This window comes from Embiotoca jacksoni, unplaced genomic scaffold (genome assembly GCF_022577435.1).
Source record: "Embiotoca jacksoni isolate LCO1_2020_lvr unplaced genomic scaffold, fEmbJac1.0.p SCAF_8, whole genome shotgun sequence".
Taxonomy (NCBI): Eukaryota; Metazoa; Chordata; class Actinopteri; family Embiotocidae; genus Embiotoca; species Embiotoca jacksoni.
This window is the reverse complement of record NW_027185436.1, coordinates 5,097,380-5,115,328: the sequence shown is the minus strand read 5'-3', so window position 1 is coordinate 5,115,328 and position 17,949 is coordinate 5,097,380. Positions and strand designations below refer to the sequence as shown.

At 39.4% G+C, this 17,949-nt stretch overlaps 2 protein-coding genes across 8 annotated transcripts in view; one reads left to right on the top strand and one right to left on the bottom strand.

Annotated features, from left to right (window-relative positions):
* atosb (atos homolog b) overlaps positions 1–3,840 on the top strand; it is a 31,921-nt gene extending 28,081 nt beyond the window's left edge. For all 7 annotated transcript variants that reach the window (XM_069138289.1, XM_069138291.1, XM_069138292.1 and 4 more), the window contains 5 exons: positions 16–115; positions 782–940; positions 1,642–1,710; positions 1,958–2,163; positions 2,477–3,840. In XM_069138289.1, coding sequence (XP_068994390.1) covers positions 16–115; positions 782–940; positions 1,642–1,710; positions 1,958–2,163; positions 2,477–2,630 — 688 coding nt within the window. In that variant the 3' untranslated portion in view covers positions 2,631–3,840. The remainder of the gene's footprint in view (positions 1–15; positions 116–781; positions 941–1,641; positions 1,711–1,957; positions 2,164–2,476) is intronic.
* Positions 3,841–7,008: 3,168 nt separating this feature from the next.
* naaladl1 (N-acetylated alpha-linked acidic dipeptidase like 1) lies at positions 7,009–16,987 on the bottom strand. Its single transcript, XM_069138510.1, has 19 exons — positions 16,773–16,987; positions 16,338–16,510; positions 15,768–15,889; positions 14,418–14,537; positions 13,586–13,778; positions 13,349–13,442; positions 13,159–13,263; positions 12,250–12,335; positions 12,029–12,148; positions 11,856–11,941; positions 11,429–11,492; positions 11,075–11,142; positions 10,877–10,968; positions 9,736–9,829; positions 9,302–9,383; positions 8,858–9,031; positions 8,591–8,678; positions 8,392–8,484; positions 7,009–7,403 (listed from the first exon to the last, which is right to left on the bottom strand). The coding sequence occupies exons 1-19, from the start codon at positions 16,970–16,972 to the stop codon at positions 7,226–7,228; spliced, it is 2,232 nt and encodes a 743-aa protein (XP_068994611.1). The 5' UTR covers positions 16,973–16,987; the 3' UTR covers positions 7,009–7,225.
* Between the last annotated feature and the right edge of the window lie 962 nt (positions 16,988–17,949).

Below are 17,949 nucleotides of genomic sequence, written 5' to 3'. Positions count from 1 at the left end.
TGTGGTCGTATCCAGTCGGCAGCTGCGCAGCGGCAGGCACACGGACACCGGACGTTCCACACGTTCCAGTTGGCCCTCATCTTCCATCAGCAGATCGCTGCTCGGCAACTTTGAGGTACGAAGTTTTCAAAAATGATTGCTGCAAACCCAAAACCGTAACCAATGTAGACACATTCCAGGTGGAGCTCGGGGAGGGGGTGGGGGGGGAGTCCTGGTTCTTCTTGAACGCATATACTTTGTGGGAACTTCTTTTGGGTACACTTCTACAATCTAATGCAATCCATTTTGACATTGTCATAATGTGTAAGTTCAATTGTATGTTTACTACAGAGGTCAGAGTAAAAGGGGGTGTAGCAAAGTACTATTTCACATTTTACCTTCCAAGCCAGCAAATTCATGACATCACACAGTCACATCACCATGAAACATGGTCCCAAAACACTTTACAGCCACAGTTAATAGAATAATAGACACAGTCCAGTAAATGCAGTAAATACATTACTGATTACTGGTTAACATATGCAAGTTTTTTTGCTTTAATGCTTTTTTGATGCATATTTTGTAACTTTATTAAATGCTATGTTGGTTTCAATTAAAATGAAAAAATTAAATTGGATTTATGTGGATTTCACAGTTAAAGTAGGTTGTTTCTCTGATTATGTGAGTGCAGCAGTAAAGCCTGTCCCCAAAGAACCCTGTGTTTGACAGTAGAAAGTCTATTAATAGACTCCCTTTCCTGATGATGACTACAGCCCTCTCCTCTGTCTCTGGTGTGTCCTAGGAGTCCATCCTGAAGGGACGGTTCTCCCCGTCAGGCCGCATCGAAGGCTTCACAGCAGAGATCGGTGCCAGCGGCTCGTACTGCCCGCAGCACGTCACCCTGCCTGTGCAGGTTACATACTACGACATCTCAGAGCACAGCGCACCCTCACCCTTCCTGGTCAGTGTGTGTGTGTGTGTGTGTGTGTGTGTGTGTGTGTGTGTGTGTGTGTGTGTGTGTGTGTGTGTACATGGTTAGTATGAGAAAATGATGCTCATTTAAAGAAACAAAGCAAATTCAGAGATCAGAACAGTGACTCAAAACAATATAAATGTGGAATTTAGCCTCACTAATGTTGATGCTGTATAACCCCTTCCCAACCAGATGTATAAAATATGTCATGTTGTTCCTTTCATACGTATATCGTGCAGCTGTTTCCCACAGCTCTTTACCCCAACACTGAATACTATACATTCATCATTTATATATTAATATACCATAAGAATCACTAAGTATGTAGTTAGGACGAATCGGCATTAATATATGAACAACTTTAGTCCAACTTATCAGAACTGTTGAACTGTTGATTGAATGTCAAGCCTGTTTGATTTAGTTCTTTGAACTCTTAACTGGCATTTTACATGATATGACTCCCCTTGTAGCTGCTTTTGTAACTTCAGCATGAGTCTGCTTCTATTTAGGATTTTTTTTTGTGTGTTAATTCTGATGATAATTTGGGTTTACGTGCATAATCTATGGATGATGTCATCAATGTATCAAACCAAAAGTGGAAAGTACTAGACATTCACAAAGAGTAAGAGTCATTTCATAGTTACAGTAACTGAGGCTGTTTATTCAGTGTCTGTCTCTCGTCCTCACAGGGGGTGATATCCCTCGAGCATCTTGGAAAGAAAGGATACAGCATACCCAAAGCAGGGACCATTCAAGTGGTGAGTTCTTTCTTGTCTCGTTCTTTGCACGAGAACAGAGCAGCTTTGTATTTGTGGAAAACATTCAGATAGATCTTATCTCTGCTACCGTAACGTTTGAAAAATAATGTCATTCAACAGTTTGATATTGTGATTTTAATAACTTTTGTGGCTTCAATCAGAAAAAAAACAAACATTTAATTAATTAAAACCATCGCTTGCCGTCTGCCATTTGAAATGCTGACTTTGCTCCAATGTGTCTCCTCAGACCTTATTTAATCCAAACAAAACTGTGGTGAAGATGTTCCTGGTGACCTACAACTTTGGCGATATGCCCGTCAATCACATGACCTTCCTGCGCCACCGTATCTTCCTGGTTCCAGTGGAGGAAGAGGTTGAGGGGAAAGGCGAGGCGTCTCCAGGGGGCGCAGTGCTAGACAGGAAGAAGATTCTCTGCTACCTGATACATCTCAGGTACGACCAATTTTGACTTCTTAGACCTCATATTATGTGTTACACTTGAATTATTATTCTGCTTTATTAGTCTGTATTGTGATGTCTTCAAAAAGCATCATAAGTTTAGTGTTATAACTTTAAAAATAATGATTGAAATATCTCTAATAAGCAAGAGGTGTTAACACAATGTATACATTTAATAATGTCATGTCATTACACACTTTAAAATGCACAATGCCTTTGCAAATTTCATTGGATACTAGCAACCTATTTTTTTGTGCACTTGCAGTAGTTATATAGGTTTATGTTTCTGTGTTTGTGGCTTTCTCAGATTCCAGAGTTCCAAATCTGGGAAGATCTACTTGCACAATGATATCCGGCTGCTATTCTCCCGTAAATCCATCGAGGTGGACACAGGGATCCCGTATGAGCTGAAATCTTTCACCGAGGTGCCAAGAAACCCTAAATACTCCCCACGTGTGTGACCCCCGAGCCCGACCTTCGGACGCACACCCATCAATGCCAACGCAGATTCTCCCGTGCTTCCTGATGAGGACGGAGGGAAACAGACAGAGTGCTAGAATGATGGACACAAAACTTGACGAGACATGCCACAAACACACGAGACACACGTGCACATACGATACAGTGTTGGTCATTGGAAAAGTCCGGCTTTTTGTTCATTTATTCTCCACTAAAAATTCACACTCGGATAGAAAATGTCACTCAGACAAACATGGAATTCCTCGTGTCAACTGTTCACTGAAATGATTAAGAATATGAGGATCAGCATCCAATCAAAAGCAGGACGTTTTCAACACCTTCATCTGTACAAAAATAGAAATTCTCACACACACACACACACACACACACACATACACACACACACACACACACACACACACACACACACACACACACACCAAAACGGACTGACAAGCCTCATGCGCATCACATGCTGTCACAGCAGAAACACTTGTGGTGGCAGCTCTGTGAGTTCAGTGTTAACATGCATGCCTTGTGACTTAAACACCTGAATTTTCCTCTAGTGCCGTATCACACTGTCCTTCACTCTGCCTGCAGCTCCAACTGCCTCATTGGACCAATAATTGTAACTCCACAAGTCTGGATTTGATCAAAAAGCCACAAATAATAATCAGATCCCTGATATGTACGTGGGATGTGAGACATTTCCACACCTTCTGACGAACAGAGAGGAGATGAACAGAGACACAAACACTAGTGAAAGCGAGGGCTTGACTGGATGTCGTATCATAAAACATAACATGATAAAAACCACACAGACATGATTTGACCAAACTCAGGACATCTGTTGAAGAGTAAATTTCTCTTTTCACTATTTCACCTATCGCGGTGCAGACCACTGTGTACACACATCTCGACAAAACATGGGACTCCAGTTCATTTTGTGTAGCCAGACTGAGGGACACTGTGCTGTTTTTTATTTTTATTTTTATTAGATTCTGTTCAGAACAGTCTGATGTTGGAGCAGAAGTCGAAAAAGAAAAAGAAAAAAAGACAAGCTGTAGTATTTTTAATTTATGTTTTCGCAAATGTCTTAAAAAGCAATATGCTGCACAAAAGTAGAGTGTGTTTTTCAGCCGGACAAGCTTTCTCTGTGAAAGGCGGAACAAAGGAGGAAGAGGACTGAGCGTGAGGGAAGACGAGGGAGGAGGGAGGAGGGTGGGACAAAGAGGGAGGGAAGGGTGGTGGGGTATTTAAAATAATGGGGGGGAAAAGTCTATGTATATTTAAAATAATAAACTCTGCGACTGGCGAGTAAAGAACATGTCTGTTGTTGTTTGTCATTGCTGATACTGACTTTCTGAAGTGGATTGATTATAGAGCAGAAGAAATGTCCCACATCAACAGCAATTTCTTCATCAATGACTTTATAAAATACGATATTTCAACTAACAAGTCCTTTCATTAACCAACTTAATTTGTAGAACCAAAGCAACACCCGGACAAAATACAGTATAACCTTATTTATCACTGATTGTGAGGGATCAAATCCTTACGCTGCACTGACAGATATATGTACGATGGAATTAGTATTCTGAAATGTAAATGCCAAGATAGCTAAAAAGTATTTTATGTTAAAAGAGGAGGAGCTTTTTTCTCTACCAATACATTTATCAGCACATGCTTAAGTCATTTGGTTAAACTGAACTCAGCCAAGTAATTTAGTTTCACAACTTCAGAAAGCATCACTGAACTGGAGAGAGAAATTCATACCGAAACGATCGTGATCAGAGAGGATTTAATGATTGGTGATACAGCAATTTAAATCAAGCATGGGAAAGATTTTAATGAATGTAATGAATTTAAATAAAAACTCACAAGTCAGATCTGAGATAACCCTGATGACAACACCAAATAGACAAACCTTGTCCACAGCCACAGAAGAATAACAGTTTTCATATGCTAATTCTTCATAAATTTCTGAGGTTAATACTATACCGAAATAAAATATTCACGTGAATGTAATACCCGTGTGTTGACAGGTTAATCTATTTACATCCCAATAAGTCTGTATACAGTTATTGTCTTTATAGTTTTTTCAAGGTTTGACACAATTATTGACAAGACAAGCCAGAATTGTATGTTCTGCTGTAATATTTTTGTGTCATTGTATAACATTTGAGCATTATATGCAATGACAAGCATAATCAATACCAAGGTCGGTTCACAAAGAAAGTAATGTTCTATCAAGCTGTACATGAGAGCACGTTTTAATAAAAGCCAATTTGGGATATTATGTCACCGTAAACGCTAATCACAAGAAAATATCTCAGATAATATCACAGCCTGTCTTTTCTGGGAGCAACTGTTAAAAATATACTAACCCTCCCACCTCTCTCATCCTCCAAACCCACACACGTTATTTATTTCCACATGAGCGCTGTCCCTAAGTTGTGTTTCCAAGCAGCTCGGAGGGCTCAGAAGGGTGTGACTAACCCCGTAAACTTTCAGCAGAGCAGAGGGGGCTGGACAAAACCAGCAGGTCCTCAGAGACCTGTGTTTACAAGAGAGCCTGAAAAGGAGAGAAAGTTAAAGGAGGAGAACCTGCAGGCAGAGAAGAGCAGCTTTTCTTGTTTCTCTACTCTTTCCAATTTCCTCTTATCTTTTTCTTTTACTCTTCTTTCAGTTTGTTATTTTACATGATTATTAATTGGGTTGAGCAGAATTATTAGAAAACATTATCTTGATCAGTGAAGTTGCACAAATGTAATATTTAGTACACCACTATTGCTATTCAATTCAACAACCCACAAGTTCGAGTCTTCAAAATACCACAAGGTTTAAAAAAAACAAAAAAAACACAAGAACCTCCATGAAGGTAGACTCACTTCAGGGCAGGCTGATCTGGTGCAGGATGCCCCCTGTACCACCAGGAGGTTTCACTGATTCCGTGGGGCTGATGGTGGTGAGGTGACAGACTCATGATGGATGTGAACTCTGACAGAAAAGAATAATGTCATAATGTCCCACATTCTCTGTAGCAGGACAGGAAATGGACAAAATAATGTGAACACGAATGAGTGGATTTAAACTCTGCATCATCATTACAGTTGCAAACACTGCTACAAGAAGGGGACATTGTAGGTGTGATGAGAGTGACATGCCATCACTGATGCAGAACCACAAAGACCAGCAACCTGAATTTGTTGTTCAACGAGATGGACATCAGTCCAAAACACTTCAAAGATGTTTCATCTGTTAACAGGATCAATATGAAAACTATGAGACCAAATTTTAGCAAACACGTTAGATGGATGAGCTTCAGAAATGAGGTTTGTAAATGTTAATTAGCTTGGAAATGTATATCCATCTATGCTGCAGTGATTCTCAATAGCAACTCATCTTTCATAAATTGAGAAAAGCAGTTTTGTCCTTGTTGCAAAGTGCACTGCTAATGTGAATATTCTTCTTCTTTTTTTTTTTTTTAGCTTCACAGCCTCATTACTGCAGATCTCTGGTGGCACATTTGGGGTGTCATCATGAAGCCCTGAATGTTTCATAGTAATTCTCATATTGTTGATGTAATATCATTCTACCGCCCATCATCAGATGTTTTGGAAACCTCAGTCGTTTTTAAACTCCTCAGGGAGATTTTAAAGGTAAAGTGTACTGGACTTTCCAAGTAGTGATGTTCACAAAATAAAATAAAATGAAATAAAACTGTCACTCCCCCAAATTATTATATTTCAGCTATAGCAATATGCTAGTTGGTAATGTAAACTAGAGCCGTCATTGTTTCCTGGCATTTTTACCGCCTCAAGTTAACCATCGTAACATTTTTGTACCTGTTTTTCATTTGCAGCATCAATGCAAATCTGACTGGAAGAACCACTTTACAGCAGCTGTGTTACTGGAGGAGTCGTTAAATTTCATGATGTGGATCCTCATGTATTTACTGTGATGTTTTACGCTGATGAAAATGTATTTCTCATGTCCTCACATTTAGTCTTTCTCTGTTTTATAGCTAGTCTGACAGTGGGGGTCCTGGGACGTAGAGACTTTGCAGCATTCTCATAATAAGTACAGCATGCACTGAAATATTTTGTAAATATAAATCAATACCATAGACACACTCACACAGTAAGTCAGTATACAGCTTGACCAGTGTTGGTCATGTCTCGGAATGATGAACAGACTTTGTAATCATGCCATGATGTTGATGTTAATTCCTCTCTCTCCTATGATGAATCATACAGTATTTAAAGTGTGTTGTTGTAGTTTATTGTGGTGCTCTAATGACCCAGAGACACAAATGTCCACTTCAGTAAAGGGGAGGTGGAAAAGAAACATTAAACAGCTGTTGTTGTTCATTTTTTATGAAGTGCTTTAATGGAAAAGATACATTTTATTTTATTTATGACAAAAATAAAAAGGCATCATTCATGTTACTCTTTGTTGATGAGGTTTTTTTTTTCATTAATTGCTGATTCTTTTATCGAATATCCTTCATGAATTCTCTCAATGTGGCGAATCAGAGCGTCCTGGCTGTATCACTTTTGATAAAATTCCTGAGTCCTTTGCTCCTAATTTGTATCTATATGACGTCAACCAGCATGTTGGCGGCGCCCTCGATAGCTTGGCTGAGTACTGACAGGTGGTAGTGCACTTTGTCCCAGTCGCTGGACTGTCCTGATGACTCAGCGTTGGCATAGGCATCAGCTAGACCTGGGAAGGTGGCCTTTCCGGCACTACTCGAGGCCCAGATAACATGCCTGTGTAACACACATTCAAATAAAGAGTGAGACAACAATGATTTGAGATGTCTTAAATCACAATGAAGCAGATAGTCAGTGTCTCTATCTCTGACATCTCTCGTCAAAAAAACCAGCATTGCCATACAGCCTTAATAGAGGACGCTTTATTCAATGCAATTCCAACTGCTGATCAGTGCTTTTACTAGTTTCTCACAATGTTCCCCTGCACTGTCTTTTTCAGCATTGTGGTGTTACTACCCCTCCCTTTCTGCCTGCTAAAGCTCAACTGGTCTCTTCCTGCATGAGCTTGCAGTCAGGGAGGGTCATTCAGGTAAAGTGGTGGCACCTGTGCATGCCTCTACCAGTGCTACAAATACCAGCCTGATTTCAGTATCTCTCTCTCTCTCTCTCTCTCTCTCCCTCTCCCTCCCTGGCTCCACATATCCTGGTTTGGTTGGGTTGACCCTTTTTCTTCCACCTTTAACACTTGCACACACATTTCTCACCCATCCTTGCTTTCCACTCACCACTGACACTACTCATTGTCACACCTCATGTTTCTTTTTTGCTCATTTAAAATAAACTTTAGCATTTCAACCTGTCTGGTCTCCCCTCCTCGTTGTTGCAAGCATTGAGCCGGTTCTGTGACAGTGGACCAGTATCAACTTCTGTTTCAGTTTTAATGACTGTATGTAACTAGGCTTAACGGTACCAAGAGAAAGTCAGATACATTTCCTGTTTCTGGTGATCAAAGTGATTTATTACCTTTCTGTTCTTGAGTCTGAAGGTTTAATTTCAGGTTGTATTATACGCAGTGGGGGTAACCATGGCAATCAAATACTTGTTAGAAGATGAAAAACAGCAGTGGGCCTTTACTGACTCCCTAATATAAAATATGTATGTAGCCTGTAGCTCACGGAAGACTACACATTGCAGCCTCATTTGATTTATTATGCAGCCCCAGAAAACCCCTTGTTCTCTGTAGGGCAATGCATCATCTTCTTACCTGAATGCATATTTATCTGGGAAGGCCAGAGGGTTCAAGAAAGCTCGGTCCAGCAACATGAGCTGATCATTGATCTTTCTGACCTTCAGCGGCCTGACAGAAAACAGGTGCAGATAGAGAAAGAAGGCTGGCATTAATTTTGGAGGCAGATGGCGAAAGAGATAACAAAATGTTTGTACATGAGTGTATGCGCACCTACGTTTCATTTGCCAGGTCTGAACTGTGGATCAGCTCCTCCAAATTATCAGCTGCTTGGCGAAAGCTGGCCACCGCATGTTTTAGTGGTTCTGAAACAAGGTACAGATCATTGCAGCCTCTCGGTAAAGATTTCACCCTCTTTAAGTAGAAATAGAAGTTTTATTTGGCCCTAGATGGTAGAAAGTCAAAGCCATAAAATTATATTGGCCCTAAATTCATCTATGTATCGTGGACTGCATCACTAAAAACATGTCTGTCTCGTGCGTACCCATGGAGATCATCCTAGCTTGAAGTGGCTCCTGATAGAGGGTCACTGCAGTGTTGAGGTAATCCTCCAGACTCTCTGCGTAGTCGCTGCAGTTTAATGGCAACACCAGACTGTCGGCCAATCGGATCAGGACGTTTCCTGCTGTCCTGGCAACAGCTTGGTGGCTGACAAACCCTGAGAGGAAGAGGCGGTACAATGGTATGTTACTGTATAAAAAGAGGGCAGTTGTTAGGAAAATGTTTTGGTAGATCTTCATTTGACAACAGAAAATGAAAATAGTAGAAACTATTTGGCTGAGAAGAAAAGAAGGCTTTCTGTTCAAATATACCAGATTTACCAGTCAAAGTAAGATGACGATGCAGCACCATAACTGAACCGGGATTTCTTCAATTGACTGATTGTACAAGAAGAACAGCACAGGAAAACAAACACAAAGAAGGTTACCAGGATCGATGTACTTTGAGGCGTAGTCAAAGGTGTCATACGCTGTGTGGTATGCAGGGTAGATCCGAGCATTTGTTTTACTCTGCATGGAGGAAAATATTCAGATGACAGGAATTACATTATTAATTAAATGAGTTCAGTTCAATTCTGACTTCTCCTCACTCATGTGGACGCCTAAATGAAAACATTTTCTGGAGTTTATTCTAAATGAAAGGTAAAATGAGACAAATTATTGCGCAATAAGACAGCACATTTATTCCATGGTCAGAATATTTAGCTGTAAGAAAATTTAGTTGGTATAATTTAACTTTCTTAGGAGAATATGTTATTTTACCTTTCACAGGTTTTACAATACATATAGTATATTAGACTAAAACAGTGCAGTATTAGTGTCTACATGTCACACTGTGAGTTTATGAGGAAAGATTTAATACCCTGTCATATGTGTATGAAAAGTCCATGGAAGTGATTCCCAGGTAGTGAACAAAGGCAGCGTAATCGCTTCCTGCTCCTGTCAGGTATCCGACCCTGTTGAAGGAAGACAAAAAATATGAAACATCTTTTACCGAGAACCCGACAGAGCTGGCGTACAGTGTGGATAAAAATGAACATGTTCACAATGCAAATTACAAAACCCACTTAATAAATGACATACTGGAAGATAGCATTTTGTTTGGCAAAGCTGCGTTATTAATGTAATGATTTGCAGCATCTTTAAAAAACATCAATGTGCATGTACTGAAATGCTGCACTGATGAGTTTGGACCCAAAAGCACAACTTGACACACTGTTAGTAAAAGTTGGAAGACCTTTAATGAAAAAGATCAAGCACTAAACAACAGGAAATGTAGAGGGACAAAGCAGGGCAAAAATTTTTTAATAGGAACAGGCAGTCAAAAAGGCAACGACTGGATCACCAGGAAAACCTGCGGGTACGAAGAGCACAGAGAACAACAACAACTAACTGGCACAGTGCGGACGGGGAGATAATTGAAGAAAGGTGTACGCAATCAGGGCAGGGCAGACACAAAAGCAGGACGTGAGAAACACTGTGAGTAACCAAAATAAAACAAGAAAAACAAGAAAACTGAAAGATGAACTAGGAGCAGGAGCGAGATGTGACAGGTGCAGCCTGTTGAATAATTTATGCTGTCATGATCACATACTACAGATGGAAAAAAAAAAATTAACATTATTTTTAATGGATTTATGTGTTTGCTGAGAACATGTGCACCCATACAGTCATATTGTTCCTTTATTTGCCAATCAGGAGGCTAGTTAGGGTCACAGTTGTTGTCAAAGTAAGTTTTCATTTGTCACTCATTTTCCCTGCATACAATATCTTATTCGGTTCAAGATTTTAACAGTGAACCAGCTAATATTAATGTATCAAATGTTTAATCTGCCTGTACCTCTTTAAAAGAATACAAATTATAGGTGAGGACTCTAGTTTTAAATATTCCATATTAACTCACATAGTTTGGTAAACCTTCAAGCAGAATAACCTTCACAACGCTTTTCCTCAGATGCAACACAAGATGTTGGGAAACCAGAGGTGTGACTGCCGCTCATTACCTGGGAATGAGTCCATGGGCCGGGCTGGTCCTGTTGGAGTAACGTATCCAGTTGTCGTACACTGACGTGGAGTCGAGCCCAGGAGCACTGACCTGAAGAACAAACACACACTTTGTATGTGACAGATTCTTGGTGTTAAAATGCTGAGAATGAGAAACATCTGCACTGATAGAAGTCGATTCTATTTAAAGAGCTCACCTGTTTTGTGGCTTCAAAGACGACACTCTGTACTGACGGCATCCCTGAAGCTCTGAGGGTGGCATTAGCTGAGCAGGGCAAGAAAAAGGATCACTTTGGATAAGTAGCACTATCCACCTGTACATTTCCAGGACACATGATTGTCCCTGAGGTGAGTTAACACAACCTACACTAACAAGCATTTATTTTCACGCTTTATTTTTGCACATGCAGGTTATAGAGGTATGTGTGACTCCTGATTACTAATTAGTTTTAAACTCTGTTTTCTGTAAGCTCTGTGTGCTGTTTGACTGAATGGAAGACATTTCCATTCACTTCTGATGAGTAGAACAGGTGGAGTACGGAGCCTCTTACCAAAGACAGCTATGTCCACATTGATGTAAGCAACGGTGCGTTCGCTGAGCCTGGTGAAGTATTGCTGAAGGAGACACAAGATCAAGGTCACTTTTTGTCGTTACAGGTAAGTATGAGAGTCCTTCAACAAAAAAAATGACTGAAAAGTGTGCCACAAGTGGAAAATAATCATTAACTTAGTGAAATGACTGAGTTATGTGTGCCATACAGGAATACCCATTTAAAGTTTGATAGAATCAGCACCCATAAGCGACAGGTCACACCAGTTCAAGAACTTGGACTAATGGTCCATTTAAATTCTTTTAAATGTATCTTTCCAATTATGCATTCTTTTAAACTTGATGCTTCAAAACAAAAAAGTTAGGATTTACTTTACATATTGCGTGATGTTATTTATGTCTGATTCTGTGGATGAATTATAAATCACCTCTGTGTATTCTGCAGACCCAATAAGGCCGAACTCCTCAGCTCCCCAGCTTCCAAAGATGATGGACCTCCGAGGCCTCCATGTTCCTGCCGTAGAGAGACACAGAGATGAACTCTTCATCCAGCACTGTAAACAAAACGTTCGGACAAACCTAGCTTTGTGACTCTCCTCACCCTGCTTCACCATCATGCCGAGCACCCGGGTCAGCTCCAGCATCACTGACGTCCCGCTGCTCGGATCAATAGCACCATGAACCCAGCTGTCCCTGTGGTTACCATAGATCACGTACCTGTCTGTGGACAATAAACACACACACAGAGTACAAACACAGAGCCATCGCAGAATAATCACAAGCTGAAAACTGCTGATATTAAACTGGAGTCACTGGTCTCACCTGGCTCAACGCTTCCTCTGATAACTCCCATCACATTGGAGGAGTTTTTCTCCTCTTCGAAGTTGAAGATGTCTAGTTTCACATCACTGGAACAGAGGATCAAAAGTGTGAAAAGACAAGGAAGAGAGACAAACAGACTGCCGCCTGCAGTACTGCTGCAACACCCGTAAAAGGTCTTATAACAGTCAATCTAACTTTATTTATATAGCAGTTTTAATGCAGGTTAGTGCAGTTCAAACATAATTGACAGGCTGATAATAAGACAGACAGTTGCAGAAACAAAAAAACAACAACATGAACTGTGAAAAATAATAAAAACAATGTAAAAATCTATTCATAGACCAATTTCAGATCAATGCATACAAGACGATAGAGATGATAGCTAAAATAACAGTAAGAGTGAATAAGTAATAGAGTGAAATGAAAACTGGATTAAAAAAAAAAATGCAGAATAAGAATAAAGACAATTAAATGCATTAAAAAAATAAAACATAAAAGCTAACTTAGTAATAATAAGAATAAAGTAATAAACATAAGTAGGTAAAAGCTCTGATGTGCCATTGTAAAGTGAAGAAAATATATTACGACTGGCTTTTCATTTCATTTTCACCTTATATTCAACATATTAGAATCATTGGGAAAAAAGTAAGGGGTGGGAAAGATGATGACATTGAAAAACAACTCTTGGACAATAGATGTAATATATAAACCAAAAGAGTGTATTTTGTAATTTCTAAAGAAGGTAAAAGAACAGCAACATTACATCTGATCAGATGGGATAGATGACTGAAATAAATGCACTTTTGTAGCAAAATTCCATCATCTTTTCTGTAAAGACAGAATCTTGAAAGTTTTTTTTTTTTTTTTTTTTTTTTTTGCTTCATACTAACTTGTGAACTGATTTACTACCTGTTGTTGAAAGCAGATGTTTGTTTGAAGCCCGGACCACCAAAATTGTAGGTACAGTTGAATGCTCCCTGCCATTGACTGGGAGCTTCTTCTCCGTCCAATGCACTGAAAAATAATAAATTAGATAAAAATTGTAATCAACCATTTTGAGCTGTATCTTTTCCACAAGCAGATTTGTCTGATCACAAACCAGATTAATACGTAGGCATCCTCAAATCCGATTGGTTGAATTGGAATGGGAGGGATCCCTGTAATGTCCTTGCGTGGGATTCTGTAGGTTTCCTCTGCAAAATAATTGATTATACAAAAAAATAAATAATATGTGATTCTAAATGACTTGATTTGAGTCGTGTATGTCTGTTTCAAGCTGTACAGCTGTTATAAAAGTCCTTGCTCTTATTGTATCTTTACACGAGTCACTGCTTACCTTTGGCAGCCAGGTAGGGTGTGAGCAGGTCTCCAAAGTCAGTGTTAAAGGAGCCTCTCTCCACACCTGAGGGCGGCAGGTACCAGGAGTGAGGATACGTCTCATTGATGTCTGACATGAGACCGTCGTTGATGTCCAAAGGGTCTGTGTAGACAAGCACACCAATGACCCCGTAAGGGGCTGCATTGATGGCCTGGATGGGACACATACAGCATTTGGTAAACCAAATTTGATTTTGTTGTTTGATCTAAACTGTTGCTGATATTCAGTTAAAAATGTGTAAAACTGTGGAAGCACATCACACTTACGTGATGCAGAATGGTGATTTTTACACTCTAAAGAGTCACTGGGTCTGTCACTATGTTAAAGCTTTGTAAACCTCTCTATCAACAGAACTGCTTTTCTACTAGGTTTTATGATATTAATACATCATACATTATATACATCATAATAATAACTATTTCATGCGTTTCTTCACTGGGAGTCATTCAGATTCTCATTTTGAAATTGTTTGTTCAGCTGACAAATATGTTCTGAAGGTTATATGAAGACAAGTTAATTTAGGTTTGTTAGAGCGTAAACGAACAACATAGTACCATCTTTGTACCATCTTTGTCCTCCACACTATGCAATAAAAAAAGTGGTGTTAAAGTTTTTATGTGTTGAGTATAACGATGCGACTTGCCAAAGCACTCAAAGTTCAAACTGTCCTGTAACTGTTACTTTAGACACAGAGGTTTTGTCCGTTCTGGACGGACGCTTTTATGAAAACAAAATGAATCGTGATAACAGTCTAAAACCCAGTCACTGAAAGATTCAGTGTGTAACTCACTTTAGCTGCTCTTCCTGCTCCACCGTATCTGGTGATAGCGATGGTTCCTCTGAGGTCCACTGTCTGGTTCAGATGCTGGTAGTCACCTGGCTTCCCTTGGTTGGCGTAAACAAGTTTCCCCTACAACCAGGAGAGAGATATAAACTCTGTCAACGCTAGCAACTCAAACATTGATGCAGACACAACTTTTTAAAACACAATTTTAAATACTCCCTTTTCATTTCAAGGTACGATTACAGACTTATAAATCAAATGTATTGCATCACTGAGTATCTTTATACCTTAATTGCCTCCATTCCTTGAAACAGATGGACACAGACGGTAATATTACATAACATGTAGTGACTGTGAGTCTCCTGTTGGGTTGTTAACTAAGATGACACAATAACTTGTTATCAGTACTTGTTAAGGCATTCAAAAGGTTTTAGCCTTGAAGATTTTATATCTGTTAGGAAATAAATTTTTGTGGCACCAGTAAACCACCAGTCATAACTTTTATTAAAGAGTGAAATAGTAAAAACGGAATCGATTCAAGTGTGGTTTGTTTTTTAATATTTAATTCTGTCCTAATGTCTTTATTTTATGTCCAGCTCATGTTTGTCATATTTACCTTTCACATGAATCCTTTTCAGGTTTTTTATCCCATCTGAGAACATTTCTGCAGCAGCTTTTCATATATATATTTGTATGAAGATATATAAACGAAACCACACTTCTACTTTTGTTACACCAATTATTGTTTAAAGCAGGGATTTCTCATCTTTCTCGAAATTTATAGGGGATCATTGTACTCGTGTAACTGCAAGAGTCAAACACATACTGTGACCTGACAGTAATCCAATGAGCGAACAATGACAATGAATTATAGATAAATTATTCCTTATCTGTTATCTGTCAGAAGATGTAGGAAGTTTAGGAGGAAGGTGAAAACAGGTAAGCCATATACTGTTTGCTCGTAAGTCAGACGTGTGACGACTGGGTGATTTTTATAGTTTCAGTAAATCACTTGCCACAAACTATGAATCAAAAACACAAAGTCCCATAAACACACATTATCTGTGCCCCAACATGCAATAAAATACTGTCTGTTTCTTGTAATACTTTTTGCAATATATTTGCTTCTGCTTTTTTTTTTCTTCTGTTATGCACTGGATGCAGCTCTGCTTGGTTAACAGTGACAAAGCAGCTATTTTAAACACAATAAAGTTGATTCTTTCTTCATCTTATTGCAATGATCTGCAGTCGAAAAATGAGTCTGATAAAGTCATAAGAATTCAACAATTATTTGCCAGTTTAGTGTTTTGCAGTCTGTACAGAAGTTAATAGATACACACAGATGAAGCTTTTCACCTTTGGATGTCCTGCAGGGGAGTACGCAGCGTATGGCTGAACCACGTCGGGGTCTTCCTGGTCTGGAAGGTAAATCTTCTCTTTTTCTCTGACAGTGTGCAGCACGGCATCAGACGGGCTCACTGAAATCAACAACTGGTCAAACTCATCGGGTCACAGGCAGAATATTAGATACCACACAGATTCAGTTTTCTGTCGGACTGAGTTTTGAATGTAATGTTATTTCAAAACAAAAAACTCAGTTGGATTTGATGCAACATGAGCACGATGGAATAATCTAAAAGTGGTTTGAGGATTTCGGCTTCTTATAAATGTAAATAATAATACAGCACAACACATAAAATAAAGCCAGTTGATTCACTCCATCTTATAATGACATGTTTTATTTGGACACATTCATTGTGTTTGACCCGCTACCTGTTAATTACCCTTCATCCTTCTTAAACTGCACATAGCGTTTAATTTGATTTGGAGCAGTTAATTTCTATATTAAAAACATGCTGAATGGAAAATGATGGTGCAACTCTCCCTTCTTTGATTCCAGCACATTCAGCAAACCACCTGACTCACCTACAGTGACCTTATTGGCGTTTTTTGGGTCGGGGAAGGACAGATAGACCTTGTACTCTTCTCTCCAGGCCTGGTCCAGACCTGTTTCGGGGTCCTGCCATCTCCTGAGCATAAACTGCACCGTCTGCTCGTCTCCAGCTGAGGTGGCCATGTGGGGCACTTTTGTCAATTCCCTGCGGAGGAATATAAGAATGATGAAAATAATGTGTTGGCTCTGGAAATGTCTATAGATATGATGAAATATTAAATGATTCTTTGAGGAAATCTCAAAGGTATCATTGGTCCTGTTGAAGCGTCTAGGACCATGTATGGTCTCTCCACAAGTACGTAATGATGCTGACTAATTCCCTTTGGACCCTGATTTATTTAGATCAAGGCACTTTTTAGATTTCTGGCTCTTATACTGAATCTACATTCAGTCATTCATCAACTCACCTCAGGTTTTCCTGAATCTGGATGGGATCCACCTGAGACAAGAACTTCTGAATGAGGCTCTCGTCCACATCCTTGGCTACATCCTTCACCCAGGACGGCTCTGAGCTGCTGCTCTTGGTGATACCGAAGTGACCGATGAGGATACCTGCAGTCATGATGGCAGCGCCACACAGAACCCCGATCAGCGCCTGTTTTATCATCCTCCTCTGTCAGATGAGCTCCTCAATGAATCAGTTTTCCTTCTCTTTAGACCTCGATGCTGTGCCCTGACAGTGAGATTTCCTCATATGCAGGTATATGCAGTTTTTTGGGCCCGAGTGCTGCTTATGAATCCCGGTTTATGTGAGAGAAAAATCTGCATCTGACTCCCAAATGAAACACCAGTGCTGATGCTGAAGTAACGTCACAGTCATTGTAAAGTTTACTCATTAATGTTTGCAGATACGATGGACTTTGTCCCTGTGTGTATGTGTGAGGGGAGTCTTAGATTGGTTATGAGTGCAAGATAACAGCCTGGTCTATGCCTATAAATAATGAACTAAGCTCTTTTACATGAATCTGGTGCATGACATGACCTCCTCTTTGTATGTTTGAGGATAGTGCTGCAAAAAAATGAACAGCAAGGAATCTAATTTGAAATGGAGAACAGTTGTGATGTCTGTGGGCTGAACATAAAAAAACATCTCCTCAATGTTCCTCCATCAGACTGATTCAGAATTTATATTTTGTCACTTGGAATTATAAACCTGAACTTTTTCAATGTTTTGTTTTGAGAACAACATAATGGATAAAGGTGTTGCTTTTACTTGAGTAATATCATACTGATAAAACCAAACAGTTCAACTTCAAGACATCTTATTTCATTTTATAAAGCGTATAGATGTTACAGAACTGTCCAAAACCAATAGTGAAAAGCACAACTTCTGACATCTATTAAATAACATAATTATCAGTGAGCAATTATGTTAGTCATGTTTTTGAAATGTTGTCATATATTCAAGATTTATATTTATTTGTATTCATTTTTAACCTCTGAAATTACGACTTTAGTCCAGCCAATCACCAGCCTGGAAATTACAGACGCAACAGAAAACTCCTTTAACCCAGTCGATGGCGTCCCCTAGCGGTTATATGTGTGATTGCAGGCCATAAGAAAAATAAACTTCCTGTTTCTCCC

What these genes read in the sequence shown, in the direction of transcription:
- naaladl1 (XM_069138510.1), bottom strand. Translation starts at nt 16,972, where the DNA reads ATGATAAAACAGGCGCTGATCGGGGTTCTGTGTGGCGCTGCCATCATG. An exon ending in CAGAGGAAGCGTTGAGCCAG is followed by an intron (nt 12,149 to 12,249) that starts GTGAGACCAGTG and finishes TATTGTCCACAG; the next exon opens with ACAGGTACGTGATCTATGGT. An exon ending in AGCTAGGATGATCTCCATGG is followed by an intron (nt 8,679 to 8,857) that starts GTACGCACGAGA and finishes ACCTTGTTTCAG; the next exon opens with AACCACTAAAACATGCGGTG.